The 13,301-nt window shown below is 30.8% G+C and overlaps 1 protein-coding gene and 1 long non-coding RNA gene across 2 annotated transcripts; one reads left to right on the forward strand and one right to left on the reverse strand.

Annotated features, from left to right (window-relative positions):
• Window positions 5,725-8,631, reverse strand: LOC104766612. Its single transcript, XM_010490522.2, has 3 exons — window positions 8,107-8,631; window positions 6,614-6,798; window positions 5,725-6,337 (listed from the first exon to the last, which is right to left on the reverse strand). The coding sequence occupies exons 1-3, from the start codon at window positions 8,537-8,539 to the stop codon at window positions 5,939-5,941; spliced, it is 1,017 nt and encodes a 338-aa protein (XP_010488824.1). The 5' UTR covers window positions 8,540-8,631; the 3' UTR covers window positions 5,725-5,938.
• On the forward strand, window positions 11,361-11,791 carry LOC109130995. Its single transcript, XR_002036744.1, has 3 exons — window positions 11,361-11,411; window positions 11,498-11,582; window positions 11,670-11,791. It is a non-coding gene; the product is annotated as an uncharacterized LOC109130995 (long non-coding RNA).

Consider the following 13,301-nt stretch of genomic DNA (forward strand, 5'->3'; position numbering starts at 1 on the left):
ATACGAAAGAGTATATGAATATATAGAGAATGAATGGGAAGAAAGGATCACGTGAAGATGGGGGCTACTTCTGCAATAAGAAGAGACGTCCCAAAATAAGCATGGTTGGCAATTATCATAAGAATACAAGGTTCCCTTCATGACCCATCGCTATATCTCATCACATGTCCCCCAATTTTTTTCACTCCTTTTGTAATTGTCTCTTTGTCTTCGGTTAATTACAGTTTTTAACAAAGGTAACTTCAGTTTTAACACTGTACAATCTTGGGTCCTCCTAACCAATATATTTGTTCATTTAACTAGTACGAAATGTAATGAATCAAATTAGCGAGACATTACAATGACTAGGACATTATGATTTAAAATTCCAAAGGTAAGTACGTTGTTGATATCATCAATCTTGATAATATTTATATAAAGTAAAAACACTATCGAAAAACTAGAAAATTGAGTAACATTTGGTTTACGGGCTTTTGTGTGTGTGTGTGTTCCTAAGCATCTCCACAAGTCGATCGACTGTTAAGGACCCATAGAGAAGACGGATAAGGCTATTTGAAATAATGGTGTGGCTTTCGAGGACCGTGGGATACTCAAGTTGGAATGCACCATGAAAGGGTTTTAGGTTAGGGAACACGAGCATGAGTTGAAATGTGGTTACTCTAAGAAATCAGCATAGCAGCTAGCACACTCTTGGATAAGATAATAAGTATTTCTCTACTTACTATTTGAGTTTCATAGTTTGTTAATTTACTAATAATTGAGGATAGGACGAATAAGAAACAATTAAGATGGCAAGGACCAGTACATGGCCAACGACAGTCGGACTAAAGATGGTCTACTACGACCATTGATTAATAAACGAAGTACTTTAACCGTGGTTTCATATACAAATCTATATTAACATTTTGTTACTAAATAGCACTTTAAACCTTGAGAGAATTTCACTAACACTATAAATCTTTAAAATGAATTTATTAACACTTTAAACCTTTAAAATAATTTTACTAACACTTTAAACCTTAAAACTAACTTTCATTTTTGTACCGACAAAAAAAGTAACGGAATAATAATATCTGTCAACGTGAAATAGTTAAATTATGTTGGTTTAATCTAAATTTTAATTAGTTTTAGTTTTTATAAATAAAATAAAAAGATAAAAAAATAAATTTGTGTTCATCTTTATTATAGAAAAAACTTTTACGACGTTATCCTTTACATTATTAATCCTTTTAATAAATGCATCTCCACTGGATTCTGATTCAAATCGATTGGCTTCTCATTGGAAACCAATTAATCTTCTAAATATATTTTCTTCTTCAATTTTACATTGTCAAATGTTTTAACCTTACCTCTGATTCTTCCTTTTTTTTTGCTTTGATGTATTTTTAATTTTATTTATCAATCGTCATAAAAAATAAATTAAATTAAATTAAATGAAGTAAACAAGTATTTAAATCAAACCAGCATAGTTTAACCATTTCACGTTGATAGATATTATTGTTCTGTCATCTTTCGTGGCTATACCAGCAGGAAAGTTAGTTTAAAGGTTTAAAATGTTAGTGAAATCATTTTAAAGGTTTATAGTGTTAGTGAAAATATCTCAAGGTTTAAAGTGCTACTCAATGACATTTTTAAGTACATTTTGTGTTCTACTCTTTTCTTTTTATAAGATTTGCATAAATAATTCTTTGTTGTTTGAATAAATATTAAAATTTGGATGAAATATTTTGTAATAAAATCTAATCGAGAATGTTAACCACAATATCTTACTTTCTTTAATTACGATTTTTTATGTAAATATTTATACATAATCACAATTCAATAACAAAACTTTTTTTGCCAATTACAAATATATATACTAATTAAAAGTTGGAGCTTTAAGCTCCTTAAGGCATTCACTGATTAACATTTTAAAAATTTCTAGAATTTTCTATATTAAGATTTTTAAAACGACCAATCAAAATCAGACAGCTCAATATTTAACATTTTTGAAATTATGTAAAATTTCTATATTAAAATTCATAGAAATAACTGTATAAACAACATCCCACATGGGCTACAAATTTTGTAGGCAATGACTAAGAACTATTATAAATAAGACTAATATGATTCCAACTACAAATGAGCAGGAAGCTTGATTTATCAAGCGACCAAATTTAAAATTTAAAAAATTTTAAAATATTGTAATTAACAAAACTTTTAAAGGTTCAAAAATTATAAATATTTAAACTTTATAGAATGTTTAAAAATATTATGAATACTCCCATAGAAAGCTTAAAATATTAAAAATATTTAAATTCTATCAAAAGTTTAAGTATCATTAATATTTTACTCTAAAAAAATTAAAATGTTATAAATATTTAAACTACACCTAAATTTTAAAATATCATAATATTTAAACTCTATAAAAGAAAAAAAAATAAATATTATTAAATATTATATAATTGATTTTTTAGTATCTTGAAAATATCTTATTTATCTATTTTCGTGCTTTACGTCTCTTATGAGCTGTAAAACATGTTTTTTTGTATGGCTTGATATGCGATTTGATATTGTTTTAGTAAAATTTTTATTTTTGGGTCCAAGGAAGAAGGATCACGTTGCGAGACCTTGATTTAACGTTGTTTGAGTTAATTTTTGAGGTTTAAAGAAAAATGATGGACGACAAACACATTGTTATTAGCTATACATGTGTTCATATTACTTTCTTTGCAAGTAATTTACAATTTTGTAGTATTAAAGATTTTGGTTCGAGAAGTTTCAATAAACCGAGTAACTATACGGGTGAAATGATCAATAATCGAGTGCATGTGATGACTATGCTGATCCATGAAATTTTATGAAAAAAGAGGCAATGATTTTTGTTTTGAAGTTTGATGGGTTAAAAAATTACGTGGTAGTGTAAAAAAATGGTTTTAAATGATTATTAAGTGGAAGAATGTAAGGAAGCTGACGAGGAAAAGAAAGAAGAAGAGTATAAGGAAGAACTGGACGATAAAAGTAAAGATAACAATTATCATAAAAATTTGACAACGAAATTGACGAGAAATAATATGAAGAGTAAAAAAAACAGTGAAAAAACACAAAAACATAGATGGGGGCGGTCAATTAAATATGAGAAAATGAGATTAATTCATGATTCTAAAAATGTTTTGTTTGTCTAGGGTCAAATGAAATGGTTTAGGATATGCAAGGTTACCAGTTCGAATGACCGTTCCGTCTCGCCTGGTTCATGATTCTTTTGATCAGATTTGATTTTTTAGCACAACTGATTTTTATGTTTTTTAAAAATTGAGTATAAAAGTTTTGCCTTAGTAGTAACTCAAAGTTTTTTATAAGATAATATTTCATAACTCTCATTAATCATATATAATTTTCACCAAAATATATAAAATAAACCCACGCTACTTATATATAACATTACATCATCTATATTAATATAAAATCATAAAAAGTTACATACATATAAAAGAAAAAATATTCTGTATTGTACCACAGGTTAAATCCTAGTTATATTAAAAATTTGTAACAAATAACATAAAATATACTAATTTGACACAAATTTGGTAATTAATTTCTAGATTAACACACTCCATTATTACTAGAATTCACATTTTTTATATAGAAAGACTGAAAACCCACAAAAATTTTATTTCAATTAAAAAAATGAAAAACAAAAAAATTATAATGTCTCAAAATATGATTTAAAACTATGATTAATGAAAAATATAATATATAAAAATAGAATATTTAAGTATATCTTAAAAAATTAGATTCATAAAATAAAAATATGATTAAAAAATATAATGTACAAAAATAATATTCAAAACTTTTTTTATAAGCATAGTATGTATAAAATATGATGTTTTAAAACATATATTTTAATAAGTTTAATAATAAAATATAGCTAAAAATAATATTAAAATATGACTTATGGAAAATATAATATTATGTATAACAATATGTTAATTATATGATTTTAAGTTTTTTCTTTTTAAATATGATTTTGAAAAATTTTAATGTATAAAAATGATATTTAGAAATCTTATTCAAAAATATGATTTTTTAAAAATATAATGCATAAAAATAAGATTTGAAAAAATGTAACTTAAAACAAATATGTTGTTATTATATTTACCTTGTACATCTAATAAATATGTTATCAAACACCAGATTTTTTAAAGCAAAAACAAAATCTGTCATAATGTAAACATATATGTCATAACATATAGTTTTCACGTAGGTCATTTTAGAAATTTTTCAAAAACATTAATAAAATTGTTATTAAACGGCAGATTTTTATTTAACTTAAAAAATCTGTTGTAACTTAAAACAAATATATTATCACTTCACGTTAAATTAGTAATTATTTTTCTATAAAAAAAATCTGTCACTTTACGATAGTTAAAAAAGAAAAAAAAAATCTGAAACAAGTGTGAAATATAACCTGTGAGACATTATATCAAATCTGTCATATATTATGAAAGTCTGTGGTTTTTTTATTAATAAGTCTGTAGTGAAAAATAAATATGCCATTGATTATCAATCTGTCGTAGTTATCGTCTAAAATAAATGTCATAAAAATATCTTTGATGTTAAAACAAATATGTCGTACATAACAAATCTGTCACAACTAGTCCAAAAGAGTTTTGAAAATATTTTGATTTTTTTAAAAAATTGCTGGATGGGTACATTTGACTTTCTTTTAATTCTAACAAAGCAAAAAAAAAAGTATTTTAGCCCAAAAATAACTCATCTAATTAAACTTTTAATTTAGGTCATTTTAGTTTTTTACTATAGGGTTATATCCAATATATAGTTGAGAGGTAAAGAAGACAGATGAAAGAAGCAAGACTGACATGAGAAAAATTGGAATACTCTTTTTGTTGTTTGGTGATGATTTTGTTACGTAGTGTCATAAAAGAAAAGAACATGTGTGCGTGGACCATCTTCTTCTTTTTTAATTTCTTCAAACTTCTCATTTCACCACTCTATTCCCTTTTTTACCATATCTATCTGCAAAAAGTCCGGATTGGCCATTTAATGAATGAGTACCACTCATAAACTCTCCGTATCAATCTAACTGACAATAAAGAAGTGTGAATTACATCTAAATAACAATAAGCTTTTCTTAAATTAAACTATGGTTATTTTTCGCCAAAAGAAAAAAGAAAACTTGATTACTTGGAGAAAACCACAGTATGTTATCCAAAAAAACAGTGAATAATGCGGTACCCTATCATTTATCAAATGAATAATGATACTGTGTTAACCTGAATCAAAAGCTATATAAGATCAGTTCTTTTCCTCCTCGGGACGGATACGAATCGGGTAACATGCATCAGTCCAACAAGAGCCAGTGGTCAGTGCATATGGCCGGTCGTAAATTCCAAATGACAGATGGATGACTCATTAATTCGTAACTTTTGTCAGCTGCGATGTATGCTAATGACGCATGAGGTGCTATATTTTTTGTTTTAATGGCTTAGATTCTTCCACCACATCCAGTGGCCGGCCACTCGTTAATCTCTTACAGCCTAAAATGAGTTATGATCCACTGCTTCTTTCTACTTGTAGATAGATAGACCTGTTTTTTCTGGGGTTGTGATTTGTGGACACTGATCAACAATCCATATCCCCGTGATAATGTCTGAAATGAAGTTATATATGTAAAGGCGATATGTAGGACAGCATTTTCCTATTCTAACCCTAGACATCATCAAGTAGCCAATTAATTCATTACTAAAATGTGCTACGTTTACGTTCAATAGTCGTAACTTTACAGCAAGGATTCCGAAGGTTATTACTAAAATGTGCTACGTTTACGTTCAATAGTCGTAACTTTACAGCAAGGATTCCGAAGGTTATTACTAAAATGTGCTACGTTTACGTTCAATAGTCGTAACTTTACAGTAATATCCAATTTCTACCTTCAACATTAATCAGAATCGCCGATCGGAAGCCAGTCACTGGAATCACCTTCGGAATCCTTGCTGTTTCCAACTTGACTCCTGCTGAGCTGAACCCAGCTTGAACCGCTTGCGTTTGATGCTGGTCTTTTCAGTTTACTCCTGTTGGAACATGGCTCGTCTACATCTAGATCACTGAAAGAGATTACCTCTTCATCTCTGAAACTCCTCCCTCTTTCTTCAGATGATTCATCACTTATCTCTCTCTGTTCAATTTTCAGAGTCTCTATCTTGTCCATGACTCCCTCCACGGTTTCTGTTGCCCTACTGCTACCTTCTACAGGAGTTTCCTGACCAACAGACCTCTTGCTTGACCCTGCCTCTTTCTTTTGCAGCTTTAGTAAAAGTTGATCCCTTGTTTCAAATACCTGTGCCGCGCAATATAGTTATCAACGATTCAGAAAATGGCACCATAGTAATACGTAAAAAAATGCAGAGCAAATAAAAAGACAAGAACCATCCAATTTCAAAAGCATCACACAAAATTTTTTTGCGTTTACCGTTTCTAAACTTGTTCTTAGTTTAATCCGTAAAAGAAGTAATTATATCGTAGCCTTGTTTTTCATCTTGAGACGTTCACGAATTAAATTATAGAATCAGATACTGAACATTCTGCAGGATGCATGTCTAGTATAAAGCCTTACCTTGCAGGTTGCTAAGAGTTCAAAATCATGTCCATTCAGTCTCGGCATCAGCAAAATAAAATAAATCAGCCAGAAGTGTTCATCATCCATGTAACTGCTAACTTCATTCTTCACAGCTACAAGGCCAGGAACCAGATGTTCAATGGCTGATGCATGTGCCCTCTGAGCCTCAGACAATTCGAATTCTGCAATGTGGACATCAAAAGTTAGAGAGAAACTTCAGGATAGTTCAGTAGGCAAATCACAAATACCGCCAATCTTTTTCTCCTGGCAGTACTTAGGCAGTATTTTGCCAAGCAAACCAAGCGTATTTACTAGGTTGTGCAGCAAGAAGATATTGCTCTTCCCTTTAACTGCATCGAAAATATTTTCAACCTAATGAAGCCTCTGTACTAGGTTGTACGAAATGAATATATATTTTTGGAAATAAGAAACAAAGAATCGAAGTTGCATATGGATATGTTCCATATGATCCACAGAAAGTAATAGGAGGCATGAGATCCTATAGATCCGGGATTGAAGAAGTATATCCCAAGAGGAGACTGCTGAAACGGACGAGCCTAATCTTAATCCCTCTAGAGATCCATCTAATGAACAGGGGAGTCTACAACCAAAATCAATTGTAGAAACAATAAAAATCCTATTTGAAAAGGTCTAGAAAATTACACAACAAGACAGAAAGACCGCAGGACAATCATGTTTGGCAACTGAAAAATGTCAACTATATCATTTTAAAGCACAATCATGTTTCTCCAGTAAGTGCTTCGACAACATATCCAAGCTAACCAAGATTATATACTAGGTTGGGTTGTACAGACCGAAGATATGCGATTGGAAATATAAAAAAAAAAACATCAAAAATTTAAGCTCTGAGACAAAAGTGCCAGATGGAAATGAAAACTACAGAGATAATGGGAAGCTAGAGATCCTAAAGACCCGAGCTTGGAGAAATATATCCCAAGAGGAAACTGTTGGACGGTCTATCCTAAATCTGTAAAACCCTAGGAACTCCCTTAAAAAAAAATAATGGAGGCTACAACCAACCAATCAATCTTTTCCTAACAAACACACGACACGGTAAGTAATCATAACCAAACTTCATCATACAATAATTCACTAAATAAATCTTTCGTCAGCGTTGTTTGGATCAAGAGATATTAATAAGGAAAATAGATGGAAACCACCAATATAAGCTTTGACAATACTTCCAAGCTAACCAAGGCTATACACAGAACACTGACAAAATGGCATATAAAAATGTAATCCAGAGATAATGGAGAAGCTAGAGATCCTAAAGACCAGGGCTTCAAGAGATAAATATCCCAAGGGTAGACTTCTGTAACCAATACTCACAATAAATCTTTTCCAAAAAAAAAAAAAAGAAAAAAAAGTCAACTATATCAATGCAGTCTAAAATCCTTAATTGTTATGATTCCTATATCCAACTAAACAGGTAACGGTAAAAAAAAAACGAATTTGAGTTCTTTTTTTACCAGTGTTGAGTGACAAAGGGAAATCTGTCCAGCAACCAGGTCTGGTGGCGATTTTAGTAGCAAAATCGACAACTTCTTCAGAAATCCCAGGAACTTGATCCAAACCCTCAACCTCAAACACAGATTGTTTACTACTACTACTAGTTTCTCTTTTACTGGGAAAAAGGAGCAAATTAGATGCGAAATTGGTGAAATTTCCACGAATCTCAGCCAGATCGTTGCGGATCCCGACAAGTGCGAGCTGAGTTGGTGAATCAGATAAAAGGCGGCTTTCGTCTACTGAAGGAGCACAAGGAGGCGGTGCGAGGAAAGCTGCAACGCCGCGGAGTATGGAAGATAGATCCTCTTTGACACCGCCATGAGTGGTGGTCGGAGAGGTAGGTTTGGGATCATCATCATCATCATCGCCGCGAGATTTGAAGAGCCAAGACATTGTTTAACAAAGAAAATTGGTTACGAAAGAGAGAAAGAGAGAGAACGGTGCGTTTTCCAAGGTATCGATTGTAAATCTAATCCTGAATATTTTGACATGATTATGGATTGGTTCTTTTCTTTTTATAAATGTTTATTATTAATTTTTTTTTTTAATTGAAAGATAATTATACATGGAGTTTTAAAACAGTCTACGGGTAAAAACCTCTAATCAATTTATAACACAAAGATTTTATCGTAACAGCTTTCTAGATAAAACACAAAGATTAACAAATAATAAATATTTTATCATTTAACAAAATTTAACAATAGAAAAAAGATAAATATCCTAAACTAGCATTAAAACAAGTTTTATGGAAAATTATAACACACACTTCATAAATTTCCAAAAATAAAAAACATTTAACACATTATAATATTTATAATTAATTTAGAATTTTGTTTTATGTTTTGGGTTCTTAATTTCACATTTAATACATAGTTTTAAGAGGTAATGTTTAATATTTGAATTTAGGGTTTAATTTTGAAATATATATAGTGCAATTTTTGAAACTTTAGAAATATTGTGCTAAATTTGGGGAAAAAAAATATTGTGCTATTTTTGAGAATCTCTAAAATAATACTAAAACAAATTTTATGGAAATAATATTAAAAAATTCTTTAAAATTTAAATAGGCAAAATTTATTGAATTAATATTAAAAAGTACATAGAAACTTGAAAAATCTTATAAAATTAAACAAATAGAAAAGCCTAAAAGATCTTATATATTGGAACACAAGGAGTAAAATATAGTGATATTAATTATTATATAGTGTAAATTAATAATTATTAATTTATAGAGATATATATTTTAATTGTTTAGACAGTCACTTCTCAGAAGGTCACACATCCTTAGAATACTTTAGCTCAAGCACGCTTAACTCTGGAGTTCTCTCAGGACCCTTGACCGAAAAGATAGGTGCACTTTGGTGACATAGGTGGTCAAATCATTTCTTTTAAACCTCTCGGCAAGTCTTTGAAACTCGAGTGTCACAATTCACCCCTACTAACAAATCGCAACGTCCTCGTTACGCACCAAGACCGTCACCCCCAACAGTGTGAGTCTACTCGACTCCACACTCGTCTGGGTTTGGTTCTGATACCACTTGTAACACCCCGACCGCACCTCTTAGTGGACCCATGTCCAATCCCAGTGCATTGGCTCACCTCTTTAATGGGCCTCACATCCTCTCAGTAGGCCCGTGAGTCCATCAATATCTGACGGTCAGTTTGCTACGTCCAGGAAGCTTTAAATACTTGTTTACCGTCCCTACAAATCACCACATGATCTTTCCTTGTGTTTTGTCCTCACTCACACAGTTCCGACAGTCACTTCCCGGAAGGTCACTCATTCTTACACTACTCCAGCTCAAGTATGCTTAATTCTAGAATTCTCTCAAGACTCTCGACCGAAAAGATAAGTGCACTTTAATGACATAGGTGGCCAAATTAGTTCTTATAAACCTCTTCGCAAGTCTTTGAAACCGGGGTGTCACAAGAGATAACATGATAGATGGTACTCCAAGAACGACGAAGGAGCCAACCCTTGGGATCTGAGACATCAGCAACAGAGGCGTACTGAGAAATATCCAATTGCAGTGGTCTCGTGTCTTCCAAAACATCAATGAGACGACCTTATCTTGTCCAATGTCTTGATTTAATTGAACATGATATTTACATACAACTAGGTTTGAACCTGCGGTACACCGCAGGACGATTTGTTACTATTTTAAAAAAATTGAAAACTAATTAAGTGAAATTGATAGATTTATATATATATGTATATATATATATATATATATATATTAAAGTAAGTTCTAACATTTTTATATATTTAGTTTTACTAAGGATGTAAAATGGCTTAATAGTATATTTTTCAGTAGACTAATTTAAAGTGTATAGTGTTTTAGACATAAATATATATTATTCGTTTCGTAAGTGATATGTTTAAATTTTGTAACACATTATTATAGTCAACACAATTTTAAATTATAATTTAATTTTGTTATAATTTTATTAACTAATCATCTCTGTACTTTCAAAAATCTGTAATTGCTATTAATATCTTGATTTCGAAATAATAGTGATCATATATTTAGGTTTATGAGAAAATATTAACATGCATATCTATTGGGTTACGTTTTAAATTCCATTTCATATTGGGCCAGATTAGGCCTGTTTATATGAAGAATTTGAAGGGCCTGTTTTTTGTTTTCTTTTTTTTCCAAATGTAAACTGACAATTTTTGTCTGGAATCTAGATAGAAAACGACACTTTTTTTTTTTAATTTCCTTAAAGCTGAACTTCATCTCCGATCAATCAACTTCGTCTAGCTTTTCATGTTGATTCCAAAAAATTAGTTCTCTATTTCAATTTGTATCCTTTCAATCTTTCCATATATCTGTTTTTTGGAGAGCTATTCAAGGGTCAGATACTGATTGTTGTTAAAAAAGTGGTGCTTTTCCATTTTGTTTTAATCGGCTATCTATCAGGAATTAATCAAGTCAAGTATGATTTTTTCTTTAAATTGGTTAACTCCTTCAAGCAATCGATCATCTGGGTAAGATGCTTCTAAATCTTTATGTATCATTTGTACTTGTATGATTTCTACTATCTTTGGCTGTGAAGATCTAATCCTCTAGATTTTTTACTTGATGATGTTATAGAGTTTTGTTTTATCCCGACTAATAGTAGGATGTGTAATACAGAAAATTGTTTATATCGTTTACGACCAATCTAAGTGCCTTAGTCAATCTGAAATTGTGTTGATTTCTTTTATGTAGCGGAGACAACATCTGCCGAATACTCGTAATATATACCAATCATATCACGGGTATAGCTTTAATTATGTAATTAGCACTTCAAGATTCAAATAAGTAATCTGTGGTGGTACTGACTTTTTGTTGTCTTCTAATTCAGGGGAATCATTAATTGTTAGAGAGATAAATTACAATCAGATTGGTTTATGTTATATCTGAAAGATCGAATTTCTGGAAACGATCAGGTTATATTCTCTGTCATTGATCGTTTGTTTCCTTCTGCTTTAGTGGATGTGTGTGGCTTTTCACATATTTTTTTAAGGCTCTAGCAGTTGAAATTTGCCTATACACCTACTGGAAACTTCTGCCATCGAGACTTTCATCACGCTGTTAACAGTTTGCCTTTGGATGCGTTTGTACCTGAGATCGATGAATCGGGAGCCATGTCTTGCGGAGGTCTCTCTTTGTATTCATCGATTTATCTCTGTTTTTTTTTTATAGTTTCCTGGTTAATTTGATGATCGTTGATCATACTGAATTGTTTATAGATACATAATTTCTAAGAATATTGGTAATTTCTTATCAATATTGCTAATTTCTTATTAATAGGTCTCTCTCTGTATTCGAAGAATATTGCTAATTTCTCCCTCCCCCGAATGTAATTGATTTTGTCTACTGAAATACTAACTGCCTGCTATATTCTTTGTAGGTGACCAGTTTGACATCATGTAATATTGATGAGCCAAATTCTGGGAAAATTAATCATGATTGACAAAATTCGTTTCGACCTTAGTTTTGAAAGGTTAGTTTTCTAGAACACTAACTTCTGTATTATTATATACATGAATTTATTTATCATGAATAAAACTATGAAAAACTTTATTATGATAAGATTTGATTCCAGAATGTAAATCCAACATAAATAATAAAAAACTGGAAACATTTTTAAGCAGTTTCATAAACTTGTAGCCAAACATGGTTCCTTGTATGAGTCGTAGAGCACGCCATGGTAACTCCTAAAATATTTTTCACTTGTTGGTCCCTTCAAAAACCTAAAAAAGAATTTTACATAATATATAGAGATTATATAGAGATATTTTCGAATAATATATATATATATATATATATATATATATTGCTTGTCAATATTTTTAATAAATATTGAGAACTCACCATCCATCATTATTTTCAAAGATTCTGAAATATTTCCTTGAAGTGATTATATAGACATAGATATAATCAATATGTAAAATATGTCAAACAAAGTAAAATAAGAAGTGTTTAGTATATACTAACCTTCGAGCTTTTCAAGGAACCTTTCATTTATAGTGTGAACATCGCTATTTGTTGGACATAAGATAGCTTTGTTTTGAAAAAATTTGGGATCTTTTTCCTCCTGCAACATTTCCAAATTTCCATACACGGCTCTGCTTATAGCATCTATAGGATCATCAACATTTTTGATTAGAAATTCATTTGGAATATCAATTAGAGCTTCCCCATCATTTGGCTCAGCAATTTTCCCATCACCAACAGCTAATATCCAATCAGAAAACTCCTTGATATTTTCTGCTTCGCTCTCCGACACTCCATTTGACATAAGACGCATGTTCTTTGTCAAAGTTAGAACCTTACAATGCTCCCTGAGATAAGATGAATTTAAAGACGCTAGAACAATCTAAGCCCTACCAACACCGTTGATAACAGGGAGAACTTGTCTGAAATCACCTCCAAAGACAACAACCTTTCCACCAAACGGCTTATTATCATTGTTTTTCAGAATATCTGACAAACTTCTATCCAAATTCTCAAAACAATATATGCTCATCATCGGTGCTTCATCCCATATGATAAGAGAAGTTTCTTTCAACATGTTAGCAAGATCTAAATTAGGATTGATATTACACATTGTAAAATCATCAGGGTTAATAGGGATACAGAACCTTGAATGTGCATTCCTCCCA

This window comes from Camelina sativa, chromosome 19 (assembly GCF_000633955.1).
Source record: "Camelina sativa cultivar DH55 chromosome 19, Cs, whole genome shotgun sequence".
Classification (NCBI taxonomy): Eukaryota; Viridiplantae; Streptophyta; class Magnoliopsida; order Brassicales; family Brassicaceae; genus Camelina; species Camelina sativa.

Coding starts and splice junctions, on each gene's coding strand:
- LOC104766612 (XM_010490522.2), bottom strand. CDS start 8,539: ATGTCTTGGCTCTTCAAATCTCGCGGCGATGATGATGATGATGATCCC. Junction 6,799..8,106: donor CCCTTTGTCACTCAACACTG/GTAAAAAAAGAA, acceptor TCCACATTGCAG/AATTCGAATTGTCTGAGGCT. Junction 6,338..6,613: donor AACTCTTAGCAACCTGCAAG/GTAAGGCTTTAT, acceptor TGCGCGGCACAG/GTATTTGAAACAAGGGATCA.